At 43.5% G+C, this 20,178-nt stretch overlaps 1 protein-coding gene across 1 annotated transcript in view; it reads right to left on the minus strand.

Annotated features, from left to right (window-relative positions):
* Positions 1 to 783: 783 nt before the first annotated feature.
* BEST3 (bestrophin 3) overlaps positions 784 to 20,178 on the minus strand; it is a 70,350-nt gene continuing 50,955 nt past the window's right edge. The window contains exon 10 of the mRNA XM_036920966.2: positions 784 to 1,009. Within this exon, the coding sequence (XP_036776861.1) occupies positions 898 to 1,009 (112 nt within the window). The 3' untranslated portion in view covers positions 784 to 897. The remainder of the gene's footprint in view (positions 1,010 to 20,178) is intronic.

A 20,178-nucleotide genomic window follows, 5' to 3' on the forward strand; every position in this document is an offset into this window, starting at 1 on the left:
TTAGGAGCTTGGAACTTTCCATGGCCCACCCCACTATCCTCCAGAGAAGGGAGAAGGGCTAGAAATGGAGTTAATAATTAATCGTGCCTTCATGAGGAAGTCTCCATAAAGTCCCAGGGTTGGGATTCGGGGAGCTTCAGGTGGGCAAACACATGCGCACCAGGAGGGTGGTGCACCCCGACTCCCTGGGGACAGAAGGTCCCGCACTTAGACCCTCCCAGACCTCTCCCTGTGTATCTCTACATCTGGCTGCTCATCTGTCCTTTATCATAACCTTTAATAAACTGATAGACATAATGTGTTTCCCTGAGTTCTGTGAGCTGCTCTAGTAGACTAATCAAACCCAAGGAAGGAGTCACAGGAACCTCCAGTTTGTAGCCAAGTTGTATGTAGGTTTGGGTATATTGGGACCTGTGACTGGTATCTGAAGTGGGATGGGGACAGCCCTGTGGGACTGAGCTCTTATCTGTGGGACTGGACACTCTCTCTGGGTAGACAGTGTCAGAATTGAGTTAAATTATAGGATACCGAGCTGGTGTCACAGAGATTTGCTTAGTCAAGCTATACACTAAAATTGTTCATTATACATACCTCAATTTTTAAAAAATTAAAAAATGAAAGCACAACAAAAGGCTTGAGAAATCTCATTAAAAATTAAAGAAATCTCCTAGAAAAAATGAACAGAAAGACAAAAGATACAGAGAAATAACAAATTTACTTCTGATACTTCTGGTCACACACCAAACCAGGGTGGTGACCAGAAGTATCAGAAGTAAAGTGCTCTGTGTAAGTAGTAAAGGAGACACACAGGAAGAAGAACTGAGGTTTTTCCAATTCAGGCCTTTATTTGATACACGTGGAAATGGGGGAACAAGCACATTATGTAACCTGAACAAGCTAGTGGGTAGGAGAGCCAGGATTTGAACCCAGGAAGTCTTGCTGTATGATCTGTGTTCTGAATACTATGTCCCTCGCTCCAAGCCATGACATACATGAAAAGAGCAGGATGCTGTAAAAAGGAAAAAGAAGTAGAAAAAAGAACATTCTAAGAACAAGAAAGATCTTAGAAATAAAAATATGAAAACACAATTAAAAAATAGAAGGAAAACAATATGGCCATTCCTCAAAAAATTAAAAACAGAATTACCAAATGATACAGCAATACTGTTTCTGGGTCTGAAGGAATTGAAAGCAGGTTCTCAGAGATTGGTACACGCAGGTTCACAGCATTATCCAGAATAGCCAAAAGCAGAAGCAACCCAAGTGTCCATGATGGATAAACAAAATGTGTGAATCCACACGGGAATACTGTGCAGCCATTGAAAGGAAGGAAATTCTGACATGCTACAGCTGGGTGGACCTTGAAAGTCCTCTAAGTAGTCACAAGAAGATAAATACTGTATGATTTCCATTACCTGAGGTATCTAGAGTAGTTAAACTCAGCAACAAAAAGTCAAATGATTGTTGCCAGGGGCCAGCGAGGGGAAATGAGGAGTCATTGTTTAAAGGGGGTAGAGTTTCAGCTTTGAAAGATGAGAAGGTTCTGGTGGTCGGTGGCCCAACAATGTGAGCATAACACTACTGAACTGGACACTGATCTGGGTGACAGTTACATGAGTGTATATACATGTCCAAACTCATCAAGCTGTACACTAAAATCGTTTATTATATGCACCTCAATTTAAAAAAATTTTTTAAAGCACAACAAAAGGCTTGAGAAGTCTCATTAAAAATTGAAGAAATCTAGAAAAATGAACAGAAAGACAAAAGATACAGAGAAATAACAAAAACAAAAACAAGGGTAGGAAGAATCTGAACATTACAGGATCAAACTAAGATGTCCAACATCCAAATAATAAGAGTTCCAAGAATGAAGCAAAAAAGACAATTATGAAAGAATCAAAAGAAAATAGTTTTCTAGGGTTGAGGTAGATGAGTTCTCTGATGGAAAGGCTCATCACTTGAGCAGTAAATGAAAAGGACCGACACCAAGACACACCATGGGGAAATTTCAGGAAACTAGGAATATGAAGACTCAAGAAGTTTGTAGACTGACAACATTACATACAGACAGGTAGAAATTAGAATGTCGATACTTTTAAACAGCACTACTGGACAGTAGAAGATAAAAATGCCTTCACAATTCTAGGGGAAAGAATCCCATATTCAGGAACAAATGGCCCCAACAAAGGAAAGGGATAAAGGGAGACTTAGGACAACAGCTGAATCTCCCAGCCAGACAGGACAGGCAGGAAGAGGCCTGGGCAGTGCACGTGGGGCCCCAGAGAGGGGTTCACAGAGCACCTCCTCCAAAGAGCTGGCATCTGAACATCGGCCACCACAGCAGGCAGATTTGTATCAGAAAAAAGTAGCCTCCCCATCCTGCTGGGCCCAACCTCTGAGAGAGTGTAGGAACAGGGGAGGGAGCTGGAGAGGGACAAAGAGGATGAAATGACAGTGTGTAGCTCCTACCTGCCCGAAGTGCCTTTCTTGTTGGTTCCCACGTTGCAGGCTCAGCCTCAGCTGGGCAGAAAGAAGTTTGAAATTGGCTGAGATGTCAGAATGTTGATGTAGACTTGACTGAATGTTTTAATACCAGAAAGTGACAAGAAAGCTTTGGGATCTGCTCAAGATGCTTCTGGAGCTTGGGGTAGGGATCCCCATGAGCATGTGTGCAAGAGGAAGTAGGAAGAATAAAGCTGATTTTTATTATACTCTCCTGGGTGCAGCCCTGATGATAAACTGGCATAAAGTTACCAAGGTGACCCCAAGAAAAAGGAAAAACAGCCTATACTGAAAGGAAAACACACACGCCCAAATACACACATCCCAAAGAAGAGGCAATCATATTGCAAAAGACACAAGAAGTCTTGAGAACAGAACACATAAAGTGAATTGTCTTCCAGTTAGCCTCGATGGACAGCTAGCCATGGGGACCGTGGGCTGGATGTGGAGAGTTCCTGCAGGTGAAATCCTGGGCCTTCCAGCAGGGTCTCTCAAGCCCGAAGCCATGCCCAGACTCAGGTCCACCCCTTGCACCTGTTGGTTTTGAGTCCAGACACCTCCATCAAGGTATCTCACTCAAACCTTGGTCCAGAACCCACTGATGCTGAATCTTCACATGCCATAAGGTGCAGTTGTGATATCGAGGTTCTTAATTTCAAAGCAACAGAAACCATCTTTGGATGATTTGCTGAAAAGGAGTTGATTGGAAGGTATTAGGAAACTCACAGACTCCTTGAGTGCCCCAGGGAGGCCCTTGGACCAGTGCTCTAAAGCACAGAGCAGAGCTGGCCCTGGGAGAGCATCTAGTCACACTGCCCCTGGCCCTGCCCCTGCTGCTTCTACCCGCGACCCCACTGGTTCTGGACACTGCTCCTGAATCTGGCATAGCCCCTGGCCTCCAGAATGGATCTTGCACAGGCCCTGCTTCTTCCCAGCACTGGTGGTTGAGTCTGGGTCTGAAGGGGAGGGCATTGGCCACATGACCACCTAACCTGAGTGGGGTTGGGGTTGAGTTTTTGGATTCTATGAGGGAGAATGGTCTTTTTCCACCAGCAAAATTCATATGGGGAGAAATTCCCCTGGTATGTGTATTGACAGTGAAAAGGAACCACAAATGCCCATGGCCACTAGCCTGTGGTTCTACTACACCCTGGGCTGACTGGCTCTGCACAGTTAGTTTCTCTTTCTCTATAGGACTATTGTGAGCCACTTACTCAAGCTGACTTAATATGAGCTGGGACATGACCAGTTTTTTTAACGATTGTGTGGGGTTGAAAGAGCCCTTAGACCCTCAAAAGGATCTAATAATTCAGTGTAGCAGCTGTCTGAGCAGGTGACAGTATTGTTTAGATGGGAAAATGGTATGTCAGTTGAACTTTAATGGTTATGAATTATTTCTATCAATTATGAATAAACATACACTGAAATGAAATGAAAGCAATCCGTCCATTTGATTAACCTGGTTCTGTTACATACTTAGATGTAGAAAAGAAAAGATTTCTCTTTACTAGGATCTGTAACTTAGATTTTTGTTTAATTCAGAGTGACTATTGTAATTTGGTTAACAAGATGGCAGTTGAGTTTTGTGTTAAAGGCAAAGTCTTTGGCATTAAAGACACCTTGCACAGTTTGAATCCAGACTCTGCTATTGATTAGTTTTGAGGCTTTGGGCAAAGCTTCTGTGTCTTGGGCTTCTTATCTGTAGAGCAGAGATCATCCTGGCATCATCCTGGTGTCCTCTCACTGGATTATCGTGAGGAGTAAGTGGATAATGGATTTAGTAATCAACACAGCATCTGACAGTGGAGCTTCCCTTGAGCGGGTACTGTCGCCTGGCTCTCTCAGGCCGCTCTGCCCGCTCACTGGGCTCTGCCTACAGGGGCCGAGCAGCCTGCGGGTCTGCCTACCGCAACCTGCTGTCAGCTGGAGTTTTAAAAGACTCTACTAGGAATGACTTCTGGACTGTCTCCCCAGCACCTAGAACAGAACAAGCAAGTCATTGGCACTTGGTGTCTGTGAATGACTGGAATGGGTAAATTGAGCATTTGATGAGAGGCAAGTGTATGCTTATGCAATCCTTATAAAGTTGAGGTGACTTGGGATCCTGTTTTGACTTGGTGTTGCATTAAAAAAAAATTATACAGCATTCCACAATAAGTGAAATACAATTTAAATCTTTTGTCGTTTGGGAAATTGACAAAGGACAGATTGCTTTCATTGATGCAATTCCTCTTAAGACGCCCCCTGCCTGCCTTTCTCTCCATCTCCCACCCAGGGCACGTGCCCTGGAGGCCTGCTCCTGAGCACTGCCTCTGTCGTTCCAGGGGCCTCTGCAGGTGGCACGCAAGCCCCCTCCCAGCTACTCCCATTTTCCCCATCCCAAACCCTTTGCAGGTAGTCTGGCTTCTTTCTTTCCCGACTGCCATTGTACCATTCTTTTTCTTTCCAGACAGATCTCAGATCGTTTGGAATTAAATAACACTAGCCCTTCTAGATCTTTCTCCAGAGCACATTATTTCAATTTGCAAATAAAGACCCAAAGCAGATGGGAAACCTCCTGCAGGTAAGAGTTCAGGCATATCTTAAATCCTGCTGCTCTTGCGGTTCTTGTCACTCTACAGATGGTTCCCCCTTTTCAGGAGCTTCTGGCCCCTCCCCTCCTTTCCCTGGATTACCCCACCAGGATTTCCCAGAAAGCCACTTTGCAGTACGAAAATGATCCCATCCTTTTCACTGACCAGGCAGCATTTTACTGATGGGGCAGATGGGCAGCCCTGGAGGCCCCTCCCTGCCCAGTTAAGCCTTAGTTGAAACCTTTTAACACTTTCTAGTGGATTTTACCTGCCTTCACTTTTCATGCATTTGTATCAGGTTTAAAGTGAGTAAAATGTCCCTTGGAAAGCACTGAGGGCTATGGGTTAATCATCATCACGATTGTTTATTGACCCACCTAGGTTGTTGACATGTTGACTGGCAAAGGGAGAGCCTGCTGATTTGATGGCATTTCATAGACCCACGTGAGCTCTTCACAAAGTCACCAGAAGGAGACAACCTGTCTGTCCACAAGTATCTGTAAATATATAAAAATGTATTGTGTGGCCCCAGAGAGCCCTACACAGCTCTATCTAAGGAACACTTGTAAGATGTTAAGACCATAGTTCAGCCAAGAACTGAAGTGGATGATGAAAATCTCTGGAAAGGAATGTTGGAACAGTGGGTAGATACTAAAGACAGCACTAAATACAGGAATAGATCAAGAAAAAATAGGGGACAGAGGCCCTGTTTCCAAGGGCTCTATGCTCACAGCTCTCCACTGCTCATGGCTCATAGGGCTGAGATCTGGAGGCTTCAGGACAAGAACCCTGACTGTTCAACTCTGCTCTTCATCTACTCTTCCCCTCCACTGCGTCCCTGGCCCCACTCTACCCATTTCTCACTTGTCGGCTGCCTGTGTCTCCTCCTCTGGTTCAGGGAATGTGCCATCTTTCTTCCCCATCAGTCAGGGCCTTCCCACGAGCAGCCCTCTTGGCCTGCAATGCCCCAACCCTCACCCTCACTCGTCTGTGCTGTCCCACCTTCCCTGTCATTTGCTGACTTCTCCAGTTGGGTTAGTGATTTTGTAATGTGCTGTCAGTACTTCTCCCTAAAATTTTTTTGGTTGCCCATCTTCCCTCACTGGCCTGTAATCTCCCTGAGGGCAGAGATCTGCTGGAATTGGCTCCCTATTGGATCTGTCTTTCTCTTCCTCACCTCAGTGCCTAGTATCTAGGCTTTAGATCCTAAAGACAGCACTAAATACAGGTAAGAACACAAATTTATTATCCCCTGTCAGTACTGCTACGAACTGTACCCTTTGTAAAATCCTTGAGTTTTATATATACATGATTGTACTATAATATATTTATAATGTCATATATAGTAAAAGTATGAAAGTAATTGTTTCATTGGTAAAAGGGGATTAGAGGTTGATAGTTTCAGATATAGAATGATCAACAATAATAAAGTTACTTTTCTAGCTCGTATTTAATCATAGATATGTTTTCACCTAAATAAAAAATACTTTAAGTTCATAGTCATAAATATATATATATATATATATATATATATATATATATATATATGTATGTGGGAGTAAGTCCAGGGTTAGGCCCAGGAATAAAGGCTTTTCTTTTCCTATCACATACAACATCACTACCAGTTCAAGGTCTTCTTATGTATTCATCTCCTAGTGTTACCATGAATACAGTTGTTATGGGAAATAGAGTGTCTTTTTACTGAGTAATACAAACAACTAAGTCTCAGGGCCTTTATTCTATAGTCTTTTTCCTCAGCCCTGAAATGTTCTGTTAAAAGCAAAGGCTATGTGTGTGTGTGTGTGTGTTGTGCGTGTGTGTGTGTGTGTTGTGCGTGTAGTCCCTTGAAAATCATCTCCAAGTCTCACTTAATGGGCATTTCCTGGAAGAGGGTGTCTCCAACTGCCCTATTTAAGATAGGCTGCTTCCCTCCCCTGTTTCACCACATTTCAGCTCTTACCACAGTTTGTGATTGTTTTACTTATTTTTCAGTTCTTTTGTTCTCCTGCTGGTTTGTAAACTCCCTGAGGTCAGGAGTTGTGCCACCCTGTTCACTGCTATATTCTCAACACTAAAGACAGCACCTCAAACAAAGTGGGCATTGATTTATTCAACAAATAAAATTCCCTGCTTTTCTGGAGCAATTGAGCAGAGTGAATGAATGAATCAATGCTGAATTACTCTGTTTGGTAATGTAAACTCAAATTGCTGGTAGACAGTGACTTTACAATATGTATTTATGAATAAATAGACTTTTTTTCTACCATTGATCATCGTTGAGGTAAAAGGGAATGATTCTGAGCAAGAATCAGAATTTATTTAGAACAGTTAACAATACAGAGTTGGAAGAACCCAGAAAGGAACTCAAGATTCGCTTGGTAAACCTGTGGGATAAACTAATTTTGTACTTTCCAGAGCACAATGCTGGGCAGAAGCTGAGGGATTCCCCTGAGATTTCAGCCCACAATTATGGAATATGCTGAGCCCGCTCTGAGGACATGTTCAAACCTGGATACCTGAGAAGTCTCCCAAAATACTCTGTGAAGTCAGTTAGATGCTCTTTCAGTGTTGAACTACTGGAATCTGTTCAACAGCAACTGCTGTGCTAAGACAATTATTCTGAGAAAAGGGGGCTTCAAAAGTGAGCAGCGAGAGGAAGCACATATGATGAGGAGCTGCATCGCCTTACAGGGCGGAGAGCCAGGGGAACATGCCCGGCAGGGGGAAGGCAGCCTTTTCATAGCTCGTGTGTGAGTGAAAGGAACCAAGGTCGCAAAAACGGGCCTTGAGGAGGTTCTGCCTCACAATCCCTAGGAACCAGCAATGAGGGAGTCTTCTCTCTGAAGCTGGGTTTCCTGATGGCCTGCATTGGAACTGTGCCCCTGATTACAGCTGAAGGGCACGTCGTAACCACTGGCTCCCTGCCTTACCGGGGGCAGATGCCATTAGGACACGGAGCAGACCTGACGGCATCGGAGTGCTTCACGGCTCTGACAGGTCTGATTCAGCCCTGGAGGTGCAGAGGTCCTTCTGCGCTATCAGCCCTTGTCAGTGGCCCTAAACTAGTGACGTTGCCGTCTGGGAGATGGTTGGCAATATCAGAAGATATTTTTGGTTATCGCAGAGGAAAGAGTGCTCCTGGAATCTAGTGGGTGGAGAACAGGGATGCTACTAAACACAGGCAGCCCCCACAGCAGAGAACTGTCTGGCCCCAAATTCCAATAGTGCTGAGGCTGAAAAACCTAGGCCATCCTAATGCCAGCCAGTCCTCTTCCAGGGAGACGCAGCACTGTTACCATAAAATGGACACAACAGCTAGGATTTTATCTTCTTGACTGGAATACATATTTTTTCAGTCATAGGGAAGATTTTCTTTCAATATAATATGGTGTAGTGGATAGTATAGAATAAATATAGACTTAAATACCCCATATTTACTTATACTTCCAAGAGAGTCCTTTGGCATTCTTGATATTCCTAGATCTTCCTGATAAGAAAAGGGTCAATAACATGAAAGTAGCTTTGAAAATTTGAAATGACTATAAACTTTATAAAGGACTCATGAAGTCTCTTGTTACATGTTGGATTTTTGTGTTTTTGTTGGGGGGAGGGTGGCTCTTCAATGCACTTGCCAGTAGAAACAATACTATATGTAGTAGTATTCCAGGTTAGTCTGCAAGAATCAGCTTAGTCCAGAGAACAATAGAGTACAGTGAAGATACAGTGATCGCAGTCCTCTTGACCATTGTGTGTCAATTCTGAGCTGCAGTTCAAGCACCAGGCTCAGTAGCTGAGATGCTACTGAGGGTGGGAGATGCTACTAACCTCTAGGGCCACATGGAGCTGGCACATTGCTGCCTCAGTGCAACCAGATTCCATCAGCAAGAAAGGAAGGAGAGGTTAGGTAGGGAACCAGCAGAGCCTGCCGTGGGGACAGTTGGAAGGTGGGGGCCGGCAGGCGGATGGAATCTGGGGGGTACTTACAGTTCTAGCATTTCCTGCCTGTGTGGCCTTGGAGCAGCTGCTGAGCCTCTTTGAAGGTCTTTCTACATTTGTCAGATGGAGATGATGATAATGTCCTGGTGAGGATTAAGTGCCAGTAAACGCCTGGAGCACAATCGCAGCTAATATATGTCAGCTTTTCCCCTTCCCACTGTGAACTTTCTTTCTTATCAATGCCTGCTTGGTACCACCTTACTGTCTTTACAGAATGTCAGTAGTTGCCCAAGCCTGTGGTCAGCTCCAGCCACATCACTAAAACTGCTGCCAACTTAGGACCTCCTGGAATCGATGGAGTAACCTCAGAACTTGGGGAGCCAATGAGCTATCAAAAAGCCTGGTGAGTAGTGAGTAGCCAGTGCACAAGGACAATGAAGCTGATCTTGACGGCTCTGATGTGCTTGCAGGTTGTCAGGGCAGGGACAGGTGAGGGAACCCAGGTGCAAGGGGAGGTGATACAGAGGCTCTCCTTGGCTGTCACCTGCCATCCCCCACACGCTGCTGAGCTGACACGAATGAGACCAGTTGAAACTGGGGATGGGGCTGACACTGCAGCCTCACTTATCCCTCTACCTCTCCGGGATTTCTTTGATCCAAGGGAAGCCTAGCAGCCATCATCCTGGAGAAGCAGGGGCCCTGGAGCAGTCTGTGAAAGATCGCCAGCTCAAGTGTCTGTGTGTAGATCTTTGATGTTTCCCTGCAGGAATGTATTTACAGAATGATAACAAAGCAGTATGTAATTCTGTGAGGTTGAGCAGATTGGGGATCTGGGGACATCTGGCTCTCAAAGGCCACAAACCAACCTGGGCTCCCCAGAGGCCCAGGAGGAGCTGTGTTTTTCTCATGTTGAAGAGTTGCTCCCACTTCCTTTTGTAGGGACGAGTGGCATTCATTCAATATTGCCCCTGTTGCAGGTGTCTCTCAAGCAGTAGGGCTCAATGTAGCTGCTGCGGAGTCACACAGATGGGGTGGAGGTGGTATTGCCTAAGGGTTGCAGACTTGGCCTCTGAAGATCTGTGTTTGAATTTCTCTAATTGCTGTGTGACCCTGGCAAACCAACTTCTAATGCTGTCCTTCACTCACCTGGAGACAAGAGGTTAGACTGAGTGGTGCCTAAAGTTCCCATCAAGCTTGGCAGCAGCGGCTTCCCACTGAGTGACTTTCCTGTCACCAAATGTCACTCACATGTGAATGCAGGCTAGGATTGGGTAAATGGGATGGAGTCTGTGCTTGAGACTTTGTTGCTTTTGTTTAAATTAAAATGGCAATAACCTTGTTACAGCCTTCCTTTTGTATAACTCTCCCCTCCACCCCCAAGACGGTTAGGGGGCCAGCACGGCAAATGGAAGGAGAATGCATGCACTTTGGACTCAGAAAAATCTGAGTTTGCCTATCAGCTCTGCCATTCACTTGGGTAAATTAAACACCTTCTCTGAGCTCCAGTTCCCTATCCACATAATTGGGATTATAACACTCATAGCACGGGATCATTCTGGAGCCAGGAAGACAATGTGCTTAAAGTATCTCGCACACAGAAGGTGCTTGAAAAACGGTTAATATTATTATCCTTTTATTGTTAGTGCAACTCTTAGCTATTGGGCTGCGATTATTCCAGGGAGCCGAATGGAGGCTCAAGTGAGCTGCGCCCTGGGTCAGCGCTGTGGGTTCCCTCAGTCCCTGGGCCCTGCTGGCTTCCTGGGTTGGTGGCACAAAGACCTAAAACTGACGGGGCTGATTCTACAGATTCTGGTTCACATCCACTCCCCCAACTCATCCTCCCACCAGGGTGTTTTAGATTAGTCCTGTGGTTTCCCATGTAGACACTTGCTTCCTTACAGCAAAAAATGGCTTTTTAGTGACCTTGAATGGTATTTGAAACGTTGGCGAGATGCTGAGTGGCACCTTAGAGTGTCTCATGTCCCCCTTCCCGTGAGAGAAAGCAATATCACACCAGATTCCTCCAGCTGTGGAATGAGCTAGTGTTTCATAAATCTTTTGGTTAAATACTATGGATGGTGTTCCACACACCTGCTGCTGAAAATGAGCCCTAAGTCAGGCAGACCACTGAAAGTGGCTTGATGTTCACCGGCTATACCTTGGGACAGAGCTGGCCTGCTCCTTTGTCAGAAGCACAGCCCTAGAAAGAATGCCTTTCTCTAAAAATAGGGCAGCTGTACCAGGAGATAGTCTTCCCAGTGGCTTTGGGACAGGCCAGCTGATAAGCTTTCTGCCTGGGTGTCCGAGATTACCCACAGCTGTTTTCCAGACGAAAAGTGTCCTGGACATGCCGGCCTCACGCCACGTGTCAGGTGCTTTTCATCCAACACTACATGTGAGGCAGAAATCTGCTCAATCCGCCTGGAACTTCACTGGCCCTCTAGAAAGGATCAGGAAGGACTGACATCTGGGACTTTAAGCACATTCCAAAACCCAGCAATCTTGTATCACTTGATATATATGTATTATTTTTTTCTTTACTTCTATTGAAAGTTGGATTTTTCCTCTCTTTAGAATCTGGGAACAGCAAAGCATAGTGGTTAAAGGGGTGCATTCTGGAACCAAACTTCTTGTTTGAATCCTATTTTGATTTTTTAAATCAATACACTTTATTTTCTAGAGTGGTTTCACATTAACAGAAAAACTGAGCAGAAAGTTCAGGGTCCTTAGACACCCTTGTCCCCCCAGCACAACATGACCTCCCCCACTAATGGACACCCCCTTTCTCACCCCTGGGGTACGTTTGTCACAACCGAGGAGCCGCACTGACACATCATTCTCATTCAAAGTCCACAGTCCGATTCGGGTTCACTCTTGGTGGTGAACTTTCTGTGGGTTTGGAAAAATGTATGGGGAAATGTATCCATTCCTGTAGTAGCAGATCATACAGAGCAGTTTCACTGCTCTAAAAATCGTCGGCGCTTCTGCCCATTCAGCCCTCCCTCTCCCCTAATAGGCAACCACTGATCTTTCTCCTGTCTCCATAGTTTTGCCTTGTCCAGAATGTCAGAGTTGTGATCATACAGAATAGCCTTCTCAGATTGGCTTCTTTCACTTGGTGATGTGACTAAGTTTCCTCATGCTTTTTCACTGCTCGATAACTCACTTCTCTTTAGCACCAGCTAATATTGCATTGTCTGGATGGACTGCACTTTATCCCCCCACCTACTGGAGGACATCTTGGTTGCTTCCAAGTTTTTTTTTTTTTTTTTTAATTATTATTTTGGTATCATTAATCTACAATTACATGAGGAACATTATGTTTACTAGACACCCCCCATCAACAAGTCCCCCCCCACATACCCCATTAGTCACTGTCCATAAGTGTAGTAAGATGCTGTAAAATCACTACTTGTCTTCTCTGTGTTGTACAGCCTTCCCTGTGCCCCTACCCTGCACATTATACATGCTAATCATAATGCCCCCTTTCTTTTTTCCCCCCCTTATCCCTCCCTTCCCACCCATTCTCCCCAGTCCCTTTCCCTTTAGTAACTGTTAGTCCATTCTTGGGTTCTGTGGGTCTGCTGCTGTTTTGTTCCTTCAGTTTTTCTTTGTTCTTATACTCCACAGATGAGCGAAATCATTTGATACTTGTCTTTCTCCACCTGGCTTATTTCACTGAGCATAACACCCTCTAGCACCATCCATGTTGTTGCAAATGGTAGGATTTGTTTTTTTCTTATGACTGAATAATATTCCATTGTATATATGTACCACATCTTCTTTATTCATTCATCTACTGATGGACACTTAGGTTGCTTCCATTTCTTGGCTATTGTAAACAGTGCTGCGATAAACATAGGAGTGCATGTGTCTTTTTCAAACTGGGCTCCTGCATTCTTAGGGTAAATTCCTAGGAGTGGGATTCCTGGGTCAAACAGTATTTCTATTTTTAGGTTTTTGAGGAACCTTCATACTGCTTTCCACAATGGTTGAACTAATTTACATTCCCACCAACAGTGTAGGTGGGTACCCCTTTCTCCACAACTTCGCCAACATTAGTCGTTGTTTGTCTTTTGGATGGTGGCAATCCTTACTGGTATGAGGTGATATCTCATTGTGGTTTTAATTTTCATTTCTCTGATGACTAGCGATGTGGAGCATCTTTTCATGTGTCTGTTGGCCATCTTAATTTCTTCTTTGGAGAACTGTCTGCTCAGCTCTGCCCATATTTTATTTGGATTATTTGGTTTTTGTTTGTTGAGGTGTGTGAGCTCTTTATATATTTTGGATGTCAACCCCTTATCGGATCTGTCATTTATGAATATATTCTCCCATACTGTAGGATGTCTTTTTGTTCTGTTGGTGGTGTCCTTTGCTGTACAGAAGCTTTTCAGGTTGATATAGTCCCCTTGTTCAGTTTTGCTTTTGTTTCCCTTGCCCAGAGAGATATATTCATGAAGAAGTTCCTCATGTTTATGTCCAAGAGATTTTTGCCTGTTTTTTTTCTAACAGTTTTATGGTTTCATGACTTACATTCAGGTCTTTGATCCATTTTGAGTTTACTTTTGCATATGGAATTAGACAATAATCCAGTTTCATTCTCTTACATGTAGTTGTCCAGTTTTGCCAACACCAACTGTTGAAGAGGCTGTCATTTCCCCATTGTATGTCCATGGATCCTTTATCGTATATTAATTGATTATACATATTTAGGTTAATATCTGGACTCTCTATTCTGTTCCACTTGTCTGTGGGTCTGTTCTTGTGCCAGTACCAAATTGTCTTAATTACTGTGGCTTTGTAGTAGAGCTTGAAGTTGGGAAGCGAGATCCCCCCTGCTTTATTCTTCCTTCTCCGGATTGCTTTGGCTATTCGGGGTCTTTTGTGGTTCCATATGAATTTTTAAAGTATTTGTTCCAGTTCGTTGAAGAATGCTGTTGGTATTTTGAAAGGGATTGCATTGAATCTGTAGATTGCTTTGGGCAGGATGGCCATTTTGATTATATTAATTCTTCTTAGCCAAGAGCATGGGATGAGTTTCCATTTGTTAGTGTCCTCTTTAATTTTTCTTAAGAGTGTCTTGTAGTTTTCAGGGAATAGGTCTTTGACCTCCTTGGTAGGTTTATTCCTAGGTATTTTATTGTTTTTGATGCAATTGTGAATGGAATTGTTTTCCTGATTTCTCTTTCTGCTAGTTCATTGTTAGGATATAGGAAAGCCACAGATTTCTGTGTATTAATTTTGTATCCTGCAACTTTGCTGAATTCAGATATTATTTCTAATAGTTTTGGAGTGGAGTTTTTAGGGTTTTTTATATGCAATATCATGTCATCTGCAAATAGTGACAGTTTGACTTCTTCTTTACCAATCTGGATTCCTTGTATTTCTTTGTTTTGTCTGATTGCCACGGCTAGGACCTCCAGTACTATGTTGAATAACAGTGGGGAGAGTGGACATCCCTGTCTTGTTCCTGATCTTAGAGGAAAAGCTTTCAGCTTCTTGCTGTTAAGTATGATGTTGGCTATGGGTTTGTCATATATGGCCTTTAGTATGTTGAGGTATTTGCCCTCTATACCCATTTTGTTGAGAGTTTTTATCATGAATGGATATTGAATTTTGTTGAATGCATTTTCAGCATCTATGGAGATGATCATGTGGTTTTTGTCCTTTTTGTTGATGTAGTGGATGATGTTGATGGATTTTCGAATGTTGTACCATCCTTGCATCCCTGAGATGAATCCCACTTGATCATGGTGTATGATCCTCTTGATGTATTTTTGAATTCAGTTTGCTAATATTTTGTTGAGTATTTTTGCATCTATGTTCATCAGGGATATTGGTCTGTAGTTTTCTTTTTTTGTTGTGTCTTTGCCTGGTTTTGGTATTAGAGTGATGCTGGCTTCATAGAATGAGTTAGGAAGTATTCCCTCCTCTTCTATTTTTTGGAAAACTTTAAGGAGAATGGGTATTATGTCTTCACTGTATGTCTGATAAAATTCAGGGGTGAATCCATCTGGCCAGGCAGTTTTGTTCTTGGGTAGTTTTTTTATTACCAGTTCAATTTCATTGCTGGTAATTGGTCTGTTTAAATTTTCTGTTTCTTCCTTGGTCAGTCTTGGAAGGTTGTATTTTTCTAGGAAGTTGTCCATTTCTTCTAGGTTTTCCAGCTTATTAGCGTATAGATTTTCATAGTATTCTCTGATAATTCTTTGTATTTCTGTGGGGTCCATCATAATTTTTCCTTTCCCATTTCTGATTCTGTTCATGTGTATAGATTCTCTTTTTCTCTTAATAAGTCTGGCTAGGGGTTTTTCTATTTTGTTTATTTTCTTAAAGAGCCAGCTCTTGGTTTCATTGATTTTTTTCTATTTATTCTTCTCAATTTTATTTATTTCTTCTCTGATCTTTATTATGTCCCTCCTTCTGCTAACTTTGGCCTTCATTTGTTCTTCTTTTTCTAGTTTCAATAAATGTGACTTTAGACTATTCATTTGGGGTTGTTCTTTCTTCTTTAAATAGGCCTGGATTGCTATATACTTTCCTCTTAGAACTGCCTTCACTGTGTCCCACAGAAGTTGGGGCTTTGTGCTGTTGTCATTTGTCTCCATATATTGCTTGATCTCTATTTTAATTTGGTCATTGATCCATTGATTATTTAGGAGCATGTTAAGCTCCATGTGTTTGTGAGCCTTTTTGCTTTCTTTGTACAATCTATTTCTAGTTTTATCCCTTTGTGGTCTGAGAAGTTGGTTGGTAGAATTTCAGTCTTTTTGAATTTATTGAGGCTCTTTTTGTGGCCTAGTATGTGGTCTATTCTGGAAAATGTTCCATGTGCACTTGAGAAGAATGTGTATCCTGCTGCTTTTGGGTGTAGAGTTCTGTAGATGTCTGTTAGGTCCATCTAGAACAGCTGTCTGTTGGATCTGTCCTTTGGAGTGAGTGGTGTGTTGAAGTCTCCTAGAACAAATGCATTGCATTCTAATTCTTCCTTTAATTCTGTTAGTATTTGTTTCCCATATATTGGTTCTCCTGCATTGGGTGCATATATATTTATAATGGTTATACCCTCTTGTTGGTCTGACCCATTTATCATTATGTAATGTCCTTCTTTATCTCTTGTTACTTTCTTTGTTTTGAAGTCTATTTTGTCTGATACTAGTACTGCAACACCTGCTTTTTTCTCCCTATTTTTTGCATGAAATATCTTTTTCCATTCCTTCACTTTTAGTCTGTGTATGTCTTTGGGTTTGAGGTGAGTCTCTTGTAGGCTGCATATAGATGGGTCTTGCTTTTTTATCCATTCTATTACTCTATGTCTTTTGATTGGTGCATTCAGTCCATTTACATTTAGGGTGATTATTGAAAGATATGTACTTATTGCCATTGCAGGCTTTAGGTTCGTGTTTACCAAAGGTTCAAGGGTAGCTTCTTTACTATCTAACTGTCTAACTTAACTCTCTTATTCAGTTATTATAAACACAATCTGATGATTCTTTATTTCTCTCCCTTATTATTCCTCCTTCTCCATTCTTTATATGTTAGGTGTTTTACTCTGTACACTTTTGTGTGTCCTTTGACTGATTTTGTGAAAAGTTGATTTTATTTTTTGCCTTTAGTTAGTATTTGGTTGGTCTGCTTTCTTTGGTGCAATTTTATTTTCTCTTGTGACATCTATTTAGCCTTAGGAGTGCTTCCATCTAGAGCTGTCCCTTTAAAATACCCTGTAGAAGTCTTTTGTGGGAAGCAAATTCCCTCAAGTTTTGCTTTTCTGGGAATTGTTTAATCCCTCATTCATATTTAAGTGATAATCGTGCTGGATATGGTATTATTGGTTTAAGGCCCTTCTGTTTCATTGCATTAAATATATCATGCATTCTCTTCTGGCCTGTAAGGTTTCTGTTGAGAAATTTGATGATAGCCTGATGGGTTTTCCTTTGTTGGTGACCCTTTTTCTCTCTCTGGCTGTCTTTAATACTCTGTCCTTGTCTTTGATCTTCATGCCATTTTAATTATTATATGTCTTGGTGTTGTCCTCTTTGGGTCCCTTGTGTTGGGAGATCTATGAGCTTCCATGGTCTGAGAGACTATTTCTTATCCCAGTTTGGGGAAGTTTTCAGCAATTATTTCTTCAAAGACACTTTCTATCCCTTTTTCTCTGTCTTCTTCTTCTGGTACCCCTATCATGCGAATATTGTTCCATTTGGATTGGTCACACATTTGTCTTAATATTCTATCATTCCTGGAGATCCTTTTATCTCTCTCTGCCTCAGCTTCTCTGTATTCCTGTTCTCTGATTTCTATTCCATTAACGGTCTCTTGCACTTCATCCAGTCTGCTCTTAAGTCCTTCCAGAGATTGTTTTATTTCTGTGTTCTCCCTCCTGACTTGATCCTTTGCTCTTGCATATTTCTCTGCAGGTCTCTCAGCATGGTTATGACCTTTATTTTGAATTCTTTTTCAGGAAGATTCGTTATCTCTATCTCCCAGGCCCTCTCTTGGTGGTTGTCTGGGTAATTCTGGACTGGACCAAATTCTTCTGCCTTTTCATGGTGATAGAGGTAGTCGCAGGCAGGTGGCATGTGTATCAGCTGGGAGAACAAAGTCGCTTCCTGCTTGCTGGTCGCCTTGCCCTTCTCCACTGCCTGAGTCGCTTCCCCGCACACCGGGAGCAGCCTCCGGGTTAATCCCCTGCCACACTGTGGGCAGGACAGCTGTCATTGTGGCAGCCTAGAGCACTGTGGAGAGTGGCAGATGTGCCAGCTGTGCTCTCCTGTGGGAATGGTGCCCCTTCGTGCCTTGTCCTGGCTTCCTCTGCCTGTGCCAGGCAGCTGTGCGCTGCCAGCAGCCTCTGGGTCTGGCCTGGGCAGTTGTGAGCCGTGAGGAGATTCTGGGCGGTTGCTATGGGTGCAGCTGCTCTCTGGCTGCTCAGCCGCTATGGTGTGGCTGTTCTGGTGGGGGAACGAATGGCAGGCTGCTTATCGCTGTGAGGGGCTTCAGGGCTGCATTGCCACCCAGGGAGCTGGGGTGCCTGGAGTTCCTCAGGATTCCCAGCCTACTGGGCTGAGTGTGCCAGGATGATTCCGTCCAGCTGTGAGGCCCCTGTATCTTTAAGACTTTCAAAAAGCACTTTTTCTTTGTCCCAGGGGAGCCAGCTGCAGGGACCCACTTGCAGATTTTACTTTTCCATTTTCCTAATATCCAGCACACCATGCAATGTGTGTCTGTGCTCCTGGTGCGAATTACTAGGGCTGGTTAATTAACAGTCCTGCACTTCCACTCCCTCCCTGCTCCGACTCCTTTCCTCCTACCGGTGAGCTTGGCTGGGAGGAGTGCCCAGGTCCCGCCTGGTTGCGGCTTGTATCTTACCCCATTCATGAGATGCTGATTTCTTGCAGATGTAGATGTCGCCTGACTGTTGTACTGTATCCTCTAGTCTCCCTTTTAGGAATAGTTGTATTTGTTGTATTTTCAAAAATATATATGATTTTGGAAGGAGATTTCCGCTGCCCTACTAATGCTGCCATCTTGGCTCCTCCGGTTCTCTTCTTCCAAGTTTTAGCTATTATGAATTAAGCTGCTATAAATATCTGTGTGCAGGTTTTCATTTGGAGGTAAGTTCTCACTGCTTTGGGTAAATGCCAATGTGCATGATTGCTGGATCATATGGGAAGAGAATGTTTTATTTTGTCAAAAACTGCCAAGCTGTTTCTAAAGTGGCAATACCATTCTACCAGCAGTGAATGAGAATTCCTGTTGCTCCACACCCTTGCTAGCATTTGGTGTTGTCAGTGTTCTGGATTTTTAAAGCTTTTGGTAACCTGAGGCAAGTTACTAAACCTTTCTGCCTTGGTTTCCTAGTTTGTGAAACCCAAAAAACAGCAGCCCCTCCATTGGGCTGTCATGAGGATTAAATAAAGTAACCGTGTGAGTGAGGCACATAGGACTGGCCTGGAAAATGTAAACTCTCAATAAACTTTAGCAGTGATGTTTGTATTATGTTGGACTTCTGTTCTTGAAAATGCTTGAGATTCTTGGGCATGAAATGATGTTAGTTGGGGGTAGAATACAGGAAGTTATTTTAATAATAAGAGCTGACCCATGCTCATCACCTTGCTGAGGATTTTATGTACTGCCTCATTTGAATATTATTACTGTGCTACAGAGTAGGTACTTGCATTATTCTCCATTTTCAGGTGAGGACATTACAGCCCAGAGAGGTTCACTGACTTAGCCAAGGTCACCCAGTTCAGAGGTAGAGTTGGGACTGGAATCCAAGCTTATGTGATACCGAAGTCCAACACTGAGCCCCTTGAGACACTGCCTCCTAACCTGTTCTCCCTGCCAACCTGCACCTTTGGTTTGGAAATTTTCATTTAAAGGGTTGTCATCTCCCCAAACCATTCTCTGGTTAAACAAAAAGCCAGGCCCACATGTTAGTATTAATTGCATCCTAAACTTGACACATCACAATGATTATGTGGAAGGTCAGCCCAATGGCTTGCTTCTTCTGGTGGCTCAGCTGGTCTCTAGCTTTTGCACATGCTGCTCCACACTTCCTCTGGCCTGTCCTCCGGCTAGCTCCCACTCCACCCGCAGACCGTGGCTTATACGTTACTTCCTGCCTCTGGGCTGCTGGATGAGGTGTCCCCTTTTGCTCTCCTAGCTCCCTGTCTTTTCCCCACTAAAGCTCTCATCACCCTGGATTATAATTTTATGTCTGGCTCTTTACTAGGCTGAGCTCCATGTGTGCAGAGACACTATTGGTCTTGCTCCCTGTTGTGTGCTCTGCCCACAGGACAGTACCTGGCAGCTAATGCAGGCTTGACAAATGCTAGTGGAATGAATGCCTGGGTGGGCATCAGGCTGGTGTTGGGCTGGTGTATTCTTCTTCTAAGCTGTCAGCATTGGTACCCAACTCAGGAATTCACCATGGGGTTTGATTTTGGATTGTCCAACTTCTGGGTCCCTTCCTCCTATTGGCAGGAGGTGAGGGGTCCCAGAAGAGGGGCTTGGCAAGGCACGTAGTAAGGAGCCACATGGGTAGAGGTGTTTTAGCACTTGAGTAAACGTTGGAATAATAAAGCCCTTCTCCCTAACCCACTCTGCAAGCATGAGCTTAATCCATTTGGTGGTCCCTGTGTCATTCAGGGGGTCATGATGA

The sequence above is a fragment of the Manis pentadactyla genome, chromosome 10 (genome assembly GCF_030020395.1).
Source record: "Manis pentadactyla isolate mManPen7 chromosome 10, mManPen7.hap1, whole genome shotgun sequence".
Taxonomy (NCBI): Eukaryota; Metazoa; Chordata; class Mammalia; order Pholidota; family Manidae; genus Manis; species Manis pentadactyla.